This window comes from Thermobia domestica, chromosome 4 (genome assembly GCF_964235325.1).
Source record: "Thermobia domestica chromosome 4, izTheDome1.hap1.1, whole genome shotgun sequence".
NCBI lineage: Eukaryota > Metazoa > Arthropoda > Insecta > Zygentoma > Lepismatidae > Thermobia > Thermobia domestica.
Window position 1 is genome coordinate 227458022 of NC_137457.1, and position 16687 is coordinate 227474708.

At 35.1% G+C, this 16687-nt stretch overlaps 1 protein-coding gene across 1 annotated transcript in view; it reads left to right on the forward strand.

Annotated features, from left to right (window-relative positions):
* Positions 1-16687, forward strand: part of LOC145683884 (cubilin-like) — a 1291374-nt gene that overhangs the window by 1100605 nt on the left and 174082 nt on the right. Inside the window, exon 65 of the mRNA XM_081755522.1 lies at positions 7565-7731. Within this exon, the coding sequence (XP_081611648.1) occupies positions 7565-7731 (167 nt within the window). The remainder of the gene's footprint in view (positions 1-7564; positions 7732-16687) is intronic.

Consider the following 16687-nt stretch of genomic DNA (forward strand, 5'->3'; position numbering starts at 1 on the left):
ATACTATATTGAAAATGAGATTAAGTTCGGTCGGGTGGTTCAAGACATTAAATTTTATTTATTTTTGTACATTTTCCATCCCCTCCCTTAAGTTCTACCATCCAAGTGATTTAATAAATAAAAACACCACACGTCCGAACCTAATCTATGTCGAAAATTTGAGATATTTCGGCTGGATCAAGAGTGATGAAGTCACGATGACAGCCATTTATATTTTTAGTCTCTTTTTACATATATCTCTCTTCTCTCCCTCCCCTACGTTGCACCTTCAAAGTAAAATTATAAAAATCGCTCCAGGCCTGAACTTCATCTATGGTTGAACAGTTGACCAACATCGGTGTATTGTCACAAACTTAGTCACCTTTATTTTTAGTTATAGTGATTTTTGTACATCTCCACCTCCTCCTCCTCTCCTACGTTACTTCATCAAAGTGAACTGACAGATAACATTCTAGGCTTGAACCTCATCTGTGTTAAAACATTGTTCGAGATTGGTCGTTTGGTTCAAAAGTTATTAAGGTTTATTTATTATTTCTAACTCCTCTTCTCCCCTCCCCTAGGTTTTATGGTGAAAACACTCCCAGGCCCAAGCCTCATCTATGTTGAAAATTTGATCGAGATCGGTCCTGTGGTTCAAGAAATTAGTAGTCACTAAAACAGTCACTTTCAATATTATAATATAGATTTATTGTTGTAGTATAATATTATATCACTGAATCCTCAATGTGCCGTATACCTAAGGAGGCTAAAAGCTATATTAAGAAACAATTATTCACCGTACAAGAATCTGTCCATGAAATCAAACTTGCGGTCACATGCACTAAGTTCTTTGTCAATGTCATGAAAATGTTATTTCGATATTAATTTTATGAGCACACATTAAAAATTTCTAACTGATGCTTGAGTCTCGGAGACAAGGTCATACCCATATAGTCAACACCTATGGTGTACGGTATTACCAATGTTCAACATTACATTTCTCTTTAGTTTAGGAAGAAGAATACCACTAATATGCTTTGAAATGAAGTGAAGTATCCCGTTTAACGTCTTACGATTATGCATCAAGGCTAAGGGAGACGGTAATGATGAGAAATGAACTGAAATGGTGGATTGAAGAAAGTAGGAGGAAACAGAAAAACCGAGAAAATCCACGCACACAGTGTTTGCCCACCAAAAAAGCTCACATGGCGCAAGATGACACCTGTGTGGCTTGAAAACGAGCAATATCCACAGAAAACGCGAACAACCAATTCAGAAAACGACATACTGTAGCTATATGCTACAGGGGCAGATCTACTCACACGGATTGCATAAACTACCGGGAACACATTCACTCCAGTAGCATTTTTACTGAAGCCAAGAAATCCATCTCCTTTCTTTTTAACATAATATATATAAAAAAATCAAGTACTGTCGATACTTGTGCAAGACTCTTGCGCAAGAGCCTTGGTCTTGGTCTTGCATCGGTATTCCTGTTCTTTGTCTTGGTCTTGCATGCAAGACTCTTGCAAAAACTGCAAGACCAAGACTCTTGCGCTCATCACTAGTTCTGCAGTAAATCAAAAACGAAATAGCGTCACGACAAGATTCATCGACACAAGTTCCTACAAGATTTAGGGAAGGCGCAAAACAGGATATATATTCTGCCGAAGGACTAAAATATTTAGTTCTTCAAAATTATTTATTTTGAAGCATAGTATACTGCCCTACATTATTCTAATTCTGATAGAGTGGTGGATGAGTGGGCAAGGGTATCTGCTGGGTGCGCGGTCGCCCACCTGCACCCACCCTTGGCACTGTGCCTGCCAGTAGAGACTGTATTAGAGTTCGCATTTGAACCTTACTTATACCCTATTATTATTATTATTATTATTATTATTATTATTATTATTATTATTATTATTATTATTATTATTATTATTAAGTATTCTGCCTTTCGGCAGGTCTTAGGACTAATGACGATTTTTTTTCAATTTTTTTATTTTGGTCTGGAAATGTTTTTTCCACTTTTGTCGATCTTCAGCTTCCTCTTTTAACTCCCAATATTTTCTCCTATCTTTCAAATCATGGATCAGTTGTGTTCTTCTTATTATTATTCCTCGCTTCCCTTCCATCTTTCCTTCTATGGCGGTGTGAAGAAGACTATTTCTTCGCAAGATGTGTCCAATCCAATTGGCCTATCTACGAAGAATGGTGGCTAGAAGTGTCCTCTTGTCTTGTATCCGTTTTAAAACATCTTAGTTTGTTGCTCTCTCTGTTCATGTTATCTTCATCTTTCTCCAACAACACATTTCGAAGCTCTCCAAATATTTCCTGTCTAACTTCCGTAATGTCCAAGTTTCTGAGCCATACAGTCCACTGCTCCATATATAGCACCTGACCAACTTCTTCTTAAGTCCAATATTGAGCATGCTAGTTAAGAGTGATCTTTTGTTGTTGAATGCTTCTTTAGCTATGGCAATTCTTGACCTAATCTCTTTGGTGCAGTAAGCGTCTCTCGTCAAAATACTTCCCAGATACTAGAAATTATCGACTTCTTCAACTTCTCTTTGTTCTACTTTCATCCGTAAGGGCGTGTTTCTACGGGATATTCTCATGACTTTCGACGTTAATTTCCATTGAGTACAGTTTTCCAGTGTCAACTATTTTGTCAATCATCTCCAGTAGTCCTCCTTCGGTTTTAGCTATTATAACCGTATCATCTGCATAACTGATCTTGTTAATGATCTGCCCTCCAATCTTGAAATCTCCAATTCCCATTAATACTTCCTTCATCAAACATTCACTGTAAATGTTGAATAATTGTGGCGACAAACTACATCCTTGTCTGACTCCTCTTCCAATCTCCACACTATTGGTTTCCCCTTCATTCAAGCGCAGATTCACTCGTCGTCCAGTGTATAGGTTTTGAATGAGTCGTCGCTCTCTCCAGTTGACTCCGATTTCTTTAAGTATTTTCAGAAGTTTCGTCCAATTTATTCGGTCGAAAACTTTTCGCCAGTCGATGAAGTACAAACACAACTCTTCCTTCACATTAAGATTTTTTCTGATATAGTTCTCATCAATCCAATAGCATCTCTGGCGCCTTTTCCTTTCCGGAATGCAAATTGGTCTTCCTCTAACCTCTCATCTATCTTACTTTCCAGCCGCCTGTTCAGTATGCGTACAATGATATTCTCAGTATGGGAAATCAGGCTAATGGTTCTTTGATCGCTGCACTTCTTTACTTGTTTTTTCTTGGATAATGCAATCATTGTAACATTAAGAAAATCCTTTGGCCATTCTCCACACAGGTAGATCTTGTTAATAAGTGAAGTTAGTACTCTCATTGCGTTGTCTCCTAATCCCTTGAGCAAATCTACTGGTATGTCGTCTTCTTCAGTGGTCTTTCTCCTTCGGATGTCTTTGATTGCATGTACTACTTCACTTTTTAATATACTGGGTCCTTTCTCATCATCATCCACCTCTTCCTCTTCTTCGATCGCAATATCTTTGTTGTGCTTCTTCTGATCATACAGACCTTTTATGTATTCCTCCCAAATTCTAAGGATTCTTTGAAGGTCGATGGTTACATTACCTTCTTGATCTTCGATGCCGAACGTTCATTTTTTTGGTAGCTTTCCCTCGTAATTCTTGTACCCCACTACGTATACTTTTATTGTTATTTTTATAATAGCTCCTATAAAATTATAAGCAACCTATAAGACACCGGATAACTCAATCTAAATATCGAAGGTGCAAAGTCATACAAATAAGTTTTGCAAAAGTTTGATGTGCAGGTCTATTCTACGAACAAATCATAAGAGGATCAGATTATCAGCAATTTTCTTACCCTCCCTTTGTGTAGTAGCAGAGTGAACTGCAACATGGGTATCGGTATGCCTGCTCTCAAAATCTGAGATCACTATTTCGTTTGTAACTTTTTCTTGTGAGTTCAAACTGTCGTTTCTTTTAGACCCTTACCGGCCGTCTCAGTCGAACTTTGAGGATTTTTCAAAGTCACTGCAGCCTGCCGAGCTGCAAGCCTTAACCCTATCTGTGCCACTCTCATTGATATTGACGTTGGATTCTTGCTGGATACCATCCGCAACTGTATCATATACTGACGTAGTTTGTTATCTTATCCTGCCACGAAAAAACGTTTCGAGTTTGGGAATTTTCTTCAGTTGCTCTCTTTCGTTTTCCTCCTCCTTTCTGTTTAACTTGCGTCTTTCTGCACCAGATAATTTCTTTCTTAAACCACTCATACTGATTCAATTATCGACACGATGTGTGCAAAATAACAACGTAAACCTAGAACTATATAAACTTTCTAGTTCTTTGTTATGCGAGTCTACTTGAAACAAACATTGCAGTGCAGGGCTGCATCTACAATCCTTTAAAAAATCCAGGTCGACAGCGCCCTTTGTTTAGCTTTTAGAGAACAGAACAGAAAGGAAGCGAATATGATTCGCGTACACAGTTAGGCGCTTCAGCAAATGATATCGGTACCTTATTGCCACCAAAACTGCACAGTGATTTTTAAGAAAAAGTGCAAGTTCAACATTAGATTAGCGCTTTATCTAAAATTATATAATAAGCCTATTAAGTGATTGTTGTAAACAAAGACGGATTTCACGATAACTGATATTGTTAATATATTTTTCTTGGTCGCTCCTTCAGCTCTAGCGTACTAGTCATGTGCCTACTGTGCCTGTGCCTTAATCCGCCACTGTACATTCTTGTAGTATGTGCAGATACTCACCTCAAGAAAAAGTTTAGGAATGCCCGAAAGTCTTATTCAGGATTTGAATGACACTGTGATCATGAGTAGCTTCATTTTCACATTTAATCGTGCAATGGGGAACGCCAACGTGCTCTGTAGTTTTTCCATTTGTGTTAAGAGAAACACCCGAGTCATGGACACAGATAAATTGACCGCCATTAATGGACACATTGGCGGAAATGTGTGAAAAATAAAACATTAACTAACGCAGTAAAGTTTGCATTGTGCTTAAAATTATCAACGTGACATCTGGTTCCACTTAAGGACGTTAGGCTGCCGTCTGCTAGATCTACGGACGCTGCAGTTGCGGTAGCGCTTGTTTTCACATTGTATTAAAAGGTTGAAGAAGGTAAGAAATCATTTTGCGGCTCTTTTATAGTAAAGCTATGAACAAATTGAAAGGCATAAAAGTAAGAAAAATATATATTGATAAATTTGAACCGTCAATATTTTGGATGGCCATGACTGGTAAAATAAAGGCGCTATTTGCCAATGTTGGACACCCTCCGTCCATTACTGGTAGAATTCGAAAATGTATCAATAACAAAAATGTCCACTGCAAAAGTACCATGAAAGCTATATGAACAAACTAGCTCAAAGAAACTGTTAGCTTCTGACGTTTACCAGTAATGGACAGTGGGTGTTTATTACTATGTAGCTTAGCAACTTTGGTCCAACTATGAATTGGCTGTCCACTTTCAGTTCGTTTATACGAGGTGATTCAAAATAACTACTACAAAGCTTGGGAGGTGATTCTAGAGGTCAAAAGAGGAAAGAAATGTATCTGGCGTTGTTCACTATGGGACATAGTTCCGTTGGTAGGACCTTCTAAAGAGTCCAAATGTGAATATTATGTTTGGCTTCTCGGCAACTTTGGCTGAACGTAAGGCAATAAAAGGGTGTGAGATATTGGCAAGAAGTTGTCTAGGATCTATTTGTAAGATGACATTCCGAAATTTGACAGTTGGAACTCAGAAACATGCATACAGCACACGGCCCAATTAGGAATCACAGTTTCGAATTGAAGTACTTATTTCCGTGTCTGAATTCTAACGGACAAATGCGGGATGTTATTTTACGAATAGGTCCTATCTACTTCTTGCCAATATCCTACACCATTTTCGTTCGTCATGTTTAGCCACAGTTGCCGAAAAGCTGAAAATACAATTAAAATGTGAACGCCTGAAGGGACACTACCAACAGGACGAGGCCACAAAGTAAAACATGTAAAAGAAATGTACTATGTCTTTTTTTGACCTCTGTAATCATCTCCCAAGCGTTGTAATAGTTATTTTGAAACATCCTGTAGATATCGTAGTTGTATGAAACGCCCAAATGGCGAAAGAGTAAGCATAAGCACGTGTAGCATTTATTGCACGCATTAAACTGCTATTCTATATCGAGACCATGGATATTCATTTTGTGAGGACGGCCCTCATCATGAGAACATTCTCACTCTGTCATTATTGTGCGGGTGTGGGATCTACGTAAGAGTGAAGTTCAAACAATCTGCGTGAGGGTAGATGAGGGTGAGGATGACGGTGTGTGAGAGCGAGTCCCAAGTATTCCGCTGAGGGCGAAGGCCAAGTAACTTTCACGACGGTGAGGGTGAGTGGGGGAGGAGCGTAGTGAATTATGTGAGGTAAGGGGTTGATATTTCGGTGAGGGTGAGGACTGTCCTCACAATATGTACATTCTTGATCGCTAGTGACCAGTGTGGTACACCAGTGATGGGCAGAAGCCTATTATCAAAATGTGCTGATTTCTCTTGTATATCCATCACTGGGTGTCCATAACTGGGGCATCCACTTTTTTCAATGTCCATTACTGGTTAGAAAAATAGGGTTACAAGAACAATTCAAATAGTACATTCTACTCGTTTTCTATAGCAGTAATGACTACGATTTAATAGGCGCAAGTGTAAACTATGCCTACTACTATGAAACAACAAGATTACTACAATTCTCTTTCATCTACAACATATTTTGTCAAAAGTGCTCTTAATAGTGTCCATGACTCGGGTGTTTCCCTTATGTGTTATTAATATTGATATCCTTAGTTATTTTCTTTCAATACATTTAGTATTTTGTTGTTTTAGGCTTTTCAGGACATCTGTTTTCATTTTTATGTTTCTTTTCTGATTTAATGTCTTGTTTTGTAGTATCTCTAAACGTAATACATTTTTCTCGAAGTTGACTTTCGAACTATTATGTACAGTATATGTCGGCCATTGCCTTCGCCACGGATGCTCTTATTAAGTCATATTCATTCATTAATGGATTCATTCTTCATTAATCTCAGAAGAAACACGAAGTTACAATGAAGGCGAAAGGTAAATTGAATTCAGGTTAAATCTGTAACTTGAAATATTCCGAAAGAAAAATCAACTACAGTTTTTCAAGGAATAAATGAAAAATTTTCCAATTACAATTGTCGATTTTGTTGTAGTAAATTAGAATAATTAGCAAAAAGTATGATTTATACTTATGGAAATAAAAACAATCACGCATAACTAAGTAAGCTCAAAACTTTAGTGGATATTTAAATCACAAACTCTTAAAAGTTTTAATTACAAAATGTGAAAATTAAAGTGTTGAAAATGTAACTCTTTTTCATCAGTTTTGAATCATTCAAATATAGTTTGTTTAATTTAAAATCATTTAAAATATATGGAATGACTTTTCTTGGTCATGAAGTTAAGCCTGAAAGATTTTATTTCTCTCTTCATAAATATTTCATCAAATCTTATTTTTAATATATATCATTAATATTCAATTTTCATTTACATTTTTCTTCCAGAGTGTTACAGAAATTATACAAGAGAACAAGGAAGAATTTATCATCACAGAAGGAGTACCGAAAATTGTACATCATTGATACAAACTGAGACTAATAGGACAGTGTCTCTTTACTTTAATTTTTTTGCGGTACCTGATAATGATAATTGCTCTTTGTTAGCGCTTGAGGTAATACAATTTCCATAATATATAGGGGTGAATTAGAGTAGTAGGATTTATATCTAGTAGATTTTTTTTTACAGACTTTACTATCAAAATTCAATGTTTTATACACACTGTTGTTACTGAATGCAATCTTATTATACGAGGAACATCCAGAAAGTAAAGATTGTTTACTTATTCAAAAGGAAAAACACAATATTTATTAAAAAGATAAATTCTGTTAGATACCAGAAGCTTCCCACACTTCTCTACGTAATCATCATCTTCATTTAAACATTTGTCGTATCTGTTCACGAGCTTCAGAATTCTCATGTCTGTTCTGTTGTCAGTTTAATAAACCAAGATGCATTCAAACAAAACACCACTAGCGCATTTCCCCGCTTAACTCACTCTTCTGTTCCTTTCCATTTTCAACTGGCTTTCGTAACAGCTGTACTCATAACGCTGTGAGTGGAGATTGCAATAAGTCGCCCTTGTGCAGTTCGAGTGGCCAAAGTGAACAGCGTGATTAAAAATACCGCCGTCTGTGTGGTAAGGAGTGTTATTCGATTTCTGAACGCTCAGAAAGTGAAACCGGCAGATATTTACTGGCAACTGAACTCAGTGTATGATGATAATGTAATGAACGAAATAAATGTGAGAAAATGGTGTGAATTGTTCAAACAGTGGACGAACAAGCACTCATCACAGGAGACATCAAGGTTGCATTGAATAACAGAATCTTGCAAGATAGGTGCATAATTCTCGACAAATTGCACAGTACGTTTCCAAACATTTGTGGTTCTTTGCTTAGTGAAACTGTGTCGCAATATCTTGGCCACAACAAAACTTGTACACGGTGGGTTCCGCAGAAACTGAGTAACCAACATAAAACGCAGAGAATGGACTTAGGATTGAAATTCTTAACACGATATTACACAGATGGTAACGACTTTCTTGATGGGATTGTGATTGGTGAAAAGAACTGGGTTTCTCGCATCACCCCAGAGAGCAAGCGCCAATCACTTGAGTGGGATGATGTCTCAACACTCAAAAAGCCGAGAACATTCAAACAGCCTCTCTCAACACGAAGTTATGCGAACTGTCTTTTGGGATTGTAAAAGTGTTCTTCTGGAGGATTTTATGCCAAAAGGCATTGGGACCAATGCAAATCGTTATTGTGAAACTCTAAGAAACCAACGGCAAGTCATTTAAAACAAGACGCGAGGAATGCTTCCTTGAAAAATTGTGATTCTTTATGACATGCTCGCCCTCACACTACTGCTGCAATTCAAGGATTGCTAAATCAATTTGGATGGAAATTTTTTGATCATCTACCTTATAGTCCGGATCTTGCTCCTAGCTATTCCCACCTTTTCCCTAACTGAAAGAGTTTCTCGGGCTATACGTTTTGGGAGAGTTGAGGAATGTAGAGACCACCTGGGTTAATAAACTGGCGGTAGAAAAATATAACATGGGAATTCTGAAGCTTGTGACCAAATACGACAAATATGTAAATGAAGGTGGGGATTATGTAGCGAAGCAATGGAAGCTCCGGGTATGTAATAGAGTTGCTTTTTCATTAAATATTATTTTTTCATTTTGTATAACAAAACGGACTTTATTTTCTGGATGAACCTCGTAAATTTAATATCCTATCAGTTACTGATAAATACAGAATTTAGTTTTAATATTGTAGAAACCTGTATTGTATACATTTATAGGATGCAGAGATTTTAATTACAGATATGTTACGAATACTGATAGATAGGCATTAATTGCCTATCTAAGTGCACCAAGAAAGCACAAATCGTATTTTATTTAATAGACTAAATTGCAAATTAAACTACATATAGTCTTTGCAAGTACAGAAGTGCCACTTTTGTTACAAAATTGTTCAATCTTTAAGTAGAAGTAAATAGAAAATCTGGCAACTCCGTTCGTTTTGTACAGTACATTTTAACTACAGTAATTTTTTTCTTACAGTAAATGTTCCCATTCTTATTCTCAGTCACTTCGTCTCTGCTGGTGACTTCCAAATTGACAAACGGCATAGACATTTACATTTTTGCATAAATAATTCTATTGGATTGTTGTAAAATTAATCAAATTTTGGCCATCTATCCAAATTCATGAAGAGATCGGAATAACTATTTCCTATTATTACGCGGAACGAAGTGTAGGATAAATATAGTGGAAATCAATGCAGAGTGCAAAATTGGTCTTGAAAATTCAGTTTTGGAGATAAACATGGAAGATAAGAAAGACAATGAAAGTAATTCTGCTGATGACGATGAACTGACAATTACTACCGATTCTGATCCACGGAAAACTACACTCGAAGCTCAGAAGATACAGCGTGAATTATTCGACTATATAACGGCATTTAGTTACAGCAAGGTAGCTAAAATCAGTATGGAAAGATGAATTCACACAATTTAGCCGATGCATGCACTACATTTTAGCATTAACCAATATCCGCTTCTCAAAGTATTGAAATGGTGGTTCAGTTCCATCAATAAAATCAATTTAACGCTTTGGGGATTTTTTGGAAGAGATCTATACCATGTCGTCGACCTTCGAAATTTGCTTTATAAATCTCTAGTAAAGCTTTTCACACCGGGTTTTTTGCATTTATTCAAGTGGGGAAGCATCAAAGAATATGTTTCATGGACATTTTGCAGTCACGCGTGCGATGCCTGGGACAGTGACATCACAAATATGAACGAAGGAAAAAAGAAAAGGGTAAAGTTTATAGCTTTATTTTAAGAAAATTATGACGCATTGCCATTAATCCTAGGATTAAGGTCTATACCTCGTTGTATTTCCAATAAAGGAATGTTTGAAAATGTACCACCGAAATTTTCCTATTATGTAAAACAAGGGGTAATATTCCGCCCAAAGTGGAAAAAAGGGGATTTTTCAGAAGATTTTTTCTTTTTCGATAATTCCTCCCCTCAGGTACACGATAGAGACATGTGAGTAGTTTCGTTTAAAGCCTGGAATCATTCCGAGCAATACGAAGTACAAACCATAATCATAGGGTAAATAAAAAGTTTTCAAAAAGTTTCTGATTTTTTTCCTATTACGCATTTTTAGTTAATGTGTTTAGTAAAGTATCTATCAGTGTCATCCCTATTTGTCGTAGTATCATGGTTCGTACCTCATTTTATTTGTAGTGATGTAATGTTTCAAACTGTATCACTCATGTGGAGCTAGCATGTACCTGGGGGAACAAATTCCCGAAAAACGTCGTGTCAAAAGATCCTTTCTTTCCAATTTGAGCGCAATTTTTCCACTTCTGGTACATAATATAGAAATTTGAGTGGTACAGTGGGAAACATTGCTTCATTACGAGTACAATGAGGTTCAAACTATGATCCTACGATGAAGAGTCTTGATAATACAGCTTATTGAATAACAATAGATTAGTAGTTAGTAGAAAAAAATAGTAAATTAATTTTAGCACCAAGACTAATAACCCCAAGATCATGGCTCATACCTCGTTTTGTTTGCAATGACACAAAATTTGTTCGGCTAACATTTGTATGTCCGTGCACCGGACCCGAAGGTGAGAAATTCGCGGGAAATGGGGACTTTAAAAAAATCTATTTCAGATTTTGGGCGGGAATTTTAATGCCTTAGGTACACTCATATCCTAAATTATTGTCACATGTCTATAAATATGTTGTTGTAAGAATATAATTTGATAACGAATTTGGCCGGTATTTCTTATAATGTTAATATGTGTATAATCGACAAAGACATGTATGTGCCAAATTTTATATCAAACGAGCAGTAAATAAGAACAACAAAACGAAAATAAAACTTTCTTGTCCATTTAGCAACATTTTGTTTTACTCACTCTAATATTCGTATTTATAAATCTTTTCCTATGAAATTTACCACACATATACATTTCTCAATTACACACACAGTATCAGCATTAAACGTTCCCTTCAAAATCATTATCGAATTATATTCTTAAAAAATTTATAGATACGCGACAATCATTTTGGACATGACTGTAGATATTAGGGATATTTGAATAATATAGTTAGAAATACTGCTTCAGTCCTAAAAAATGAGGTATGAACCATACTACTACAATAAATATTCTTGACGCAATAGCTGCTTGACTAAAGGTCTAAAATTTGCCTAAAAAAGTGGAAGTCTCAAAAGGATTAAGATACCATTTCCATGCCATGTTATATTAAATTGTATATTAACTCTTATAGTTAGTTTTTATTAGTAACTTATTGCTCGCAGAGGACACCTTAGAGTTCTTTAAAGTATTTCAGACACCTATAATAACCTTCATTTGTACCTTGTAATCACATACTACCAACGATCAACCAATTCTTCAATACATGGAACATTTCATTGACACAACGTATCACCGGTGTAACAGGGATTTTTTACCCAAGGAAACTTTTAACCCCTGGAAATCTTTACCCCCATGTCCGTTTCTGGTAATTTCAGAGAAAAAGTCAGAAGTCACATTAAAAATTGGTATAATTCAATATGATATCTCAGTGTATGCACTCACTTTGGGCAACATGGCTTTAAATCCAAAGATTTGGCAGGGGGTATAAATTTCCTAGAAAATTGTTATCTCCCTATCGGTTTCTTGTTACTTCAAAAACAAAATCAAATGTTACATTATAAATTGATACCACTCCATAGTATCTCTTAACAGACACAGTCATTTTGGACAAGGGCTTTACATACAAAGATTTGGCAGGGGGATAAAAATTCCCTAAGAAATTGTTACCTCCTTGTCAGTTTCTGGTTACTTAAAAAGCAAAGCCAAATGTTACATTATAAATTGATAAGACTCCTTAGTATCTATTAACAGATACAGTCACTTTGGACGAAAGTAGCTTTAAATCGGAAGATTTGTTAGGGTGTAAAAATTTCCTAGGAAATTATTTCCTCTGTCGGTTTCTGATTACTTCAAAAACAAACTCAAATGTTACATTATAGATTGATACCACTCCATAGTATCTCAAATTAGACACAGTCACTTTGGACAAGATGGCTTCAGATCTGAATATTTGGTACGGGGTAAAAAATTCATAGGAAAGTATTATCTCCCTATCGCTTCGTGGTTACTTAACCCTTGTATGCATATTCAGGGCCTCTCAGGCCCTATGAGATTTTATTTTCAATGTTATTGCATATCTGTTCAATCAATAAGTTTTGTTGTTTGTGTATTCTTTTAACATTCTTTTATGCATTTATGAGTAGGTTTAGAATAATTTTTTCATTATCTGTAAATCAGTAATATTACATTTAATTTAATAACCCCTTAAATGCATATGCAGGGCCTGGGAGGCCCTAATGAAATAATAATGGTGTACGAATTATTTAACACATTTTATAAATAAAATTGGTTCTAAATGAATATGTTATTTAGATTTATTACTTCTTTTTAATATTATTGTGCTTATTTGTAATTGATCTTATTTATAGTTACTTATTTTATGCCAAATAGATGTCGCTGCAATACATATGCAAGCTGCTATCAATCGTTTGTATATAAGATTTTGTATAAAATCTATCAGCCATTTATTTAGTTTTTGTGCTAACTTATTACCTTTGTCCGAATAATTACAGCAACAGAATTGTTGCAATAATGTTCTAATATACTGTATATATATATATATATATATATATATATATATATATATATATATATATATATATATATATATATATATATATATATATATATATATATCTTCCACTGTTGCTTTTCTTTGTGAGTAGGTGCAATCTGCAAAGGCCGGTTACATTGGCGTGTAATTTAAGTTCGTTCTCAGTTTCAGATCAAAATGGCCTCTACGTCTAGTGGGAGATCAACTACGAAGAGAGTGTGTAGAGTGTGCCAAAATTATTTTGTCCGTGTTGTAAATGAGTGCCTTGATGATAGTGTACTGTCGAACCGTAGTAGTGAGGAACCTGAGGATGAATAATCCAATAATACAATTCATCAAGGAAGTCTAACTGATGAATATTTCTATACTTCATCACGCTCTGAAAGCACCAATGAGAATGAAGCTAATCATGATTCATCTATTAGTGATTCCTATACATTTTTTGGTCCAAAAGACACATTTTGAAAAAATAAACTCCCGCATCACGGGCTCCAGCACATAATATAATGAAGTTTTCTTCAGGTGTTTCAAAGAGAGTTAAAACAATACGTCCAAAGGATGCGTTTGACTATTACATTACAAATGAAATCATAAATGATATTTTACAGTATAGAAAACTCGAGGGAAGAAGGGTAGCCACATTGAAACGAAAAGAGTGGAAAAATGATAGTCTGGACGAAAATAATACTTTTCTTAGCATTTTGTTACTAGCAGGAGTAAAAGGAAGCTGGGTTGGGCCAATCAGGAAACTGTTCATCTCTATCAAGTCAAATCAACGTTCAAAGCCACTATGTCTGTCAATAAGTTTGAAGACTAGTAATAATTAGTGCTATGAATATAACCGGAACTGAAAAGGTATCAGAAAGTGAGAACAAGGCAAAAAGAAGATGATATGAATTTTGCCTATACAGTATTCATAGAAAGAGAGCATTGACATGGTGCAAGTTTGGCAACGCATTTGTAAAGAACATAGTAAAATGATTTGCAATTTATGCGTTTTGTAGATACATCTTTTTCTCAAACCTGCTAAACAATGATGTCGTATGCATACAAGAATATCATTAATTGCATAAATATTGCTCTATGGATAATTATAGTACCATTTCACACAAGTGTGTTCAGAATTTTAAAATAAAGTACAAAATTATGGACTATATGAGGAAACTAAAAATAGTATATTTGAAGAAAATATTTTATTATAGTGTGATTTTATGTATTTTATTTCTAATTGTAATAAATATAAAATAATTGTAAACATTGTTTCGAAACTTACATACTTATGACAATATCCATTGTTAGTCTATTGTGTAATAAATTAAGCCATGATAGTGCTACAAATAGTAATTTGCATCAAATTCCAAATAAAATTATTTAAACCATTTAAATACCATACAGGGCCTCGGAGGCCCTGCATATGCATTAGCGTATATTTTCTAAACCATGCGGACAAGGGTTAAAAACAAACTCAATTATTACATTATAAACTGATACCACTCCATAGTATTTCTATACAGACACAATCTCTTTGGACAAGATGGCTTTACATCCAAAGATTTGGTAGGGGGATAAAAATTTCCTAGGAAATTATTACCTCCTTGTCAATTTCTAGTTACTTCAAAGACATTCCCAAATGTTACATTATAAATTGATACCAATCCATAGTATCTTTTAACACACACAGTCACTTTGGACAAGATAGCTTTAAATCCGAGTATTTGGCGGAGGGTAAAAATTTGCTAGGAAATTATTTTCTCTCTGTCGGTTTCCGGTTACTTTAAAAACAAACTCAAATGTTACGTTATAAACTGATACCATTCCGTAGTATCTCTTAACTGACACACCCACTTCGGACAAGATAGCTTTACACCCAAAGATTTGGCAGGGAGATAAAAATTTGTTAGGAAATTATTTCCTCCCTGTCGATTTCTGTTTACTTCTAAAACAATGCCAAATATTACATTATAAATTAATACCACTCCATAGTATCTCTTAATAGACACAGTTACTTTGGACAAGATGGCTTTAGATCCGGAGATTTGGTGGTGGTGGGGGGTTAAAAGTTTCCTAGGAAAATATTTCCTCCCTGTCAGTTTCTGGTTACTTCAAAAACAAACTCAAATGTTACATTATAAACTGATACCACACAGTAGTATCTCTTCACAGACACAGTCACTTTGGATAAGATGGCTTTTCGTCCAAAGATTTGGCAGGGGGTAAAAATTTCTTAGGAAATTATTACCTCCCTGTCGGTTTCTCGATACTTTAAAGCAAACTCAAATGTTACATTATAAACTGATACCACACCGTAGTATCTCTTGGCAGACACAGTCCCTTTGGACAAAATGGCTTTAAATCGGAAGATTTTATGAGGGGGTAAAAATTTCCTAGGAAATTATTACCTCCCTTTCGGTTTCTGATTACTTCAAAAACAAACTTAAATGTTACATTATAAATTGATATCACTTCGTAGTATCAATTAGCAGGTACATTCACTTTGGGAAATAGGACTCGTATTAGAAAATTTGGTAAGAAGGTTAAATTTTCGTAGTAAGTTGTTGTTAATCTGTCGTTATTTCAAAGGCAAGATCAAGCATTACTATGAATTTATATAATTTATATCTTTTGTTAGAAACCACATTTGTTTCGTCCCATTCCTGTTTCTATCCAAAAGTTTGTCGCTGTTTTGTCTACTGGTTACTTAAAACATACGGTTAGATATTATACTACAGAGTGATATTTTATGTTACCTATTTGGATAGCCACTCGGTTTGAACAATGTGCTGACGTCTTTTATAAATTTAGACGCAGTAGTGCAGGGTAAAAAACCCACACAAATTTAATAAAAAAGGAAGTCATTTTAATGGAATTTGAGTGAGTGCGTTAGAATTACGAAAAACGTGGTGTCGATAGAGATATCAAAATGTTAATACAATTTGCAAAAATTTCACTAATTCCACTTGTACACTAAAACTTATAATGATTTTGTTCAAAAATTTACTAGAGAATACAAGATAGTCGTAACTCATACAGCAGAATCTGTTATATAATCCATCGATGAATCATGATAATTAGTGTTAAATGTTCCGTTGGATCAAACGTTTGCCATATCTTTCTCCACATAATTTCGTAATATTAAAAGTACATTCAGATAATACTTTTGGCTTTTAGTAAAAATCTTCACTATTACTAGAATTATTATATAGTCAGTCAAAATAGGAATAGAAATTGCAAACTGTACTCGTAAATTTTATAACACAAAAAATGCCTCGTAAGACTATTCAGATAAGACTCCTATTCAACTCCAACTGATTTCACTAGTCACT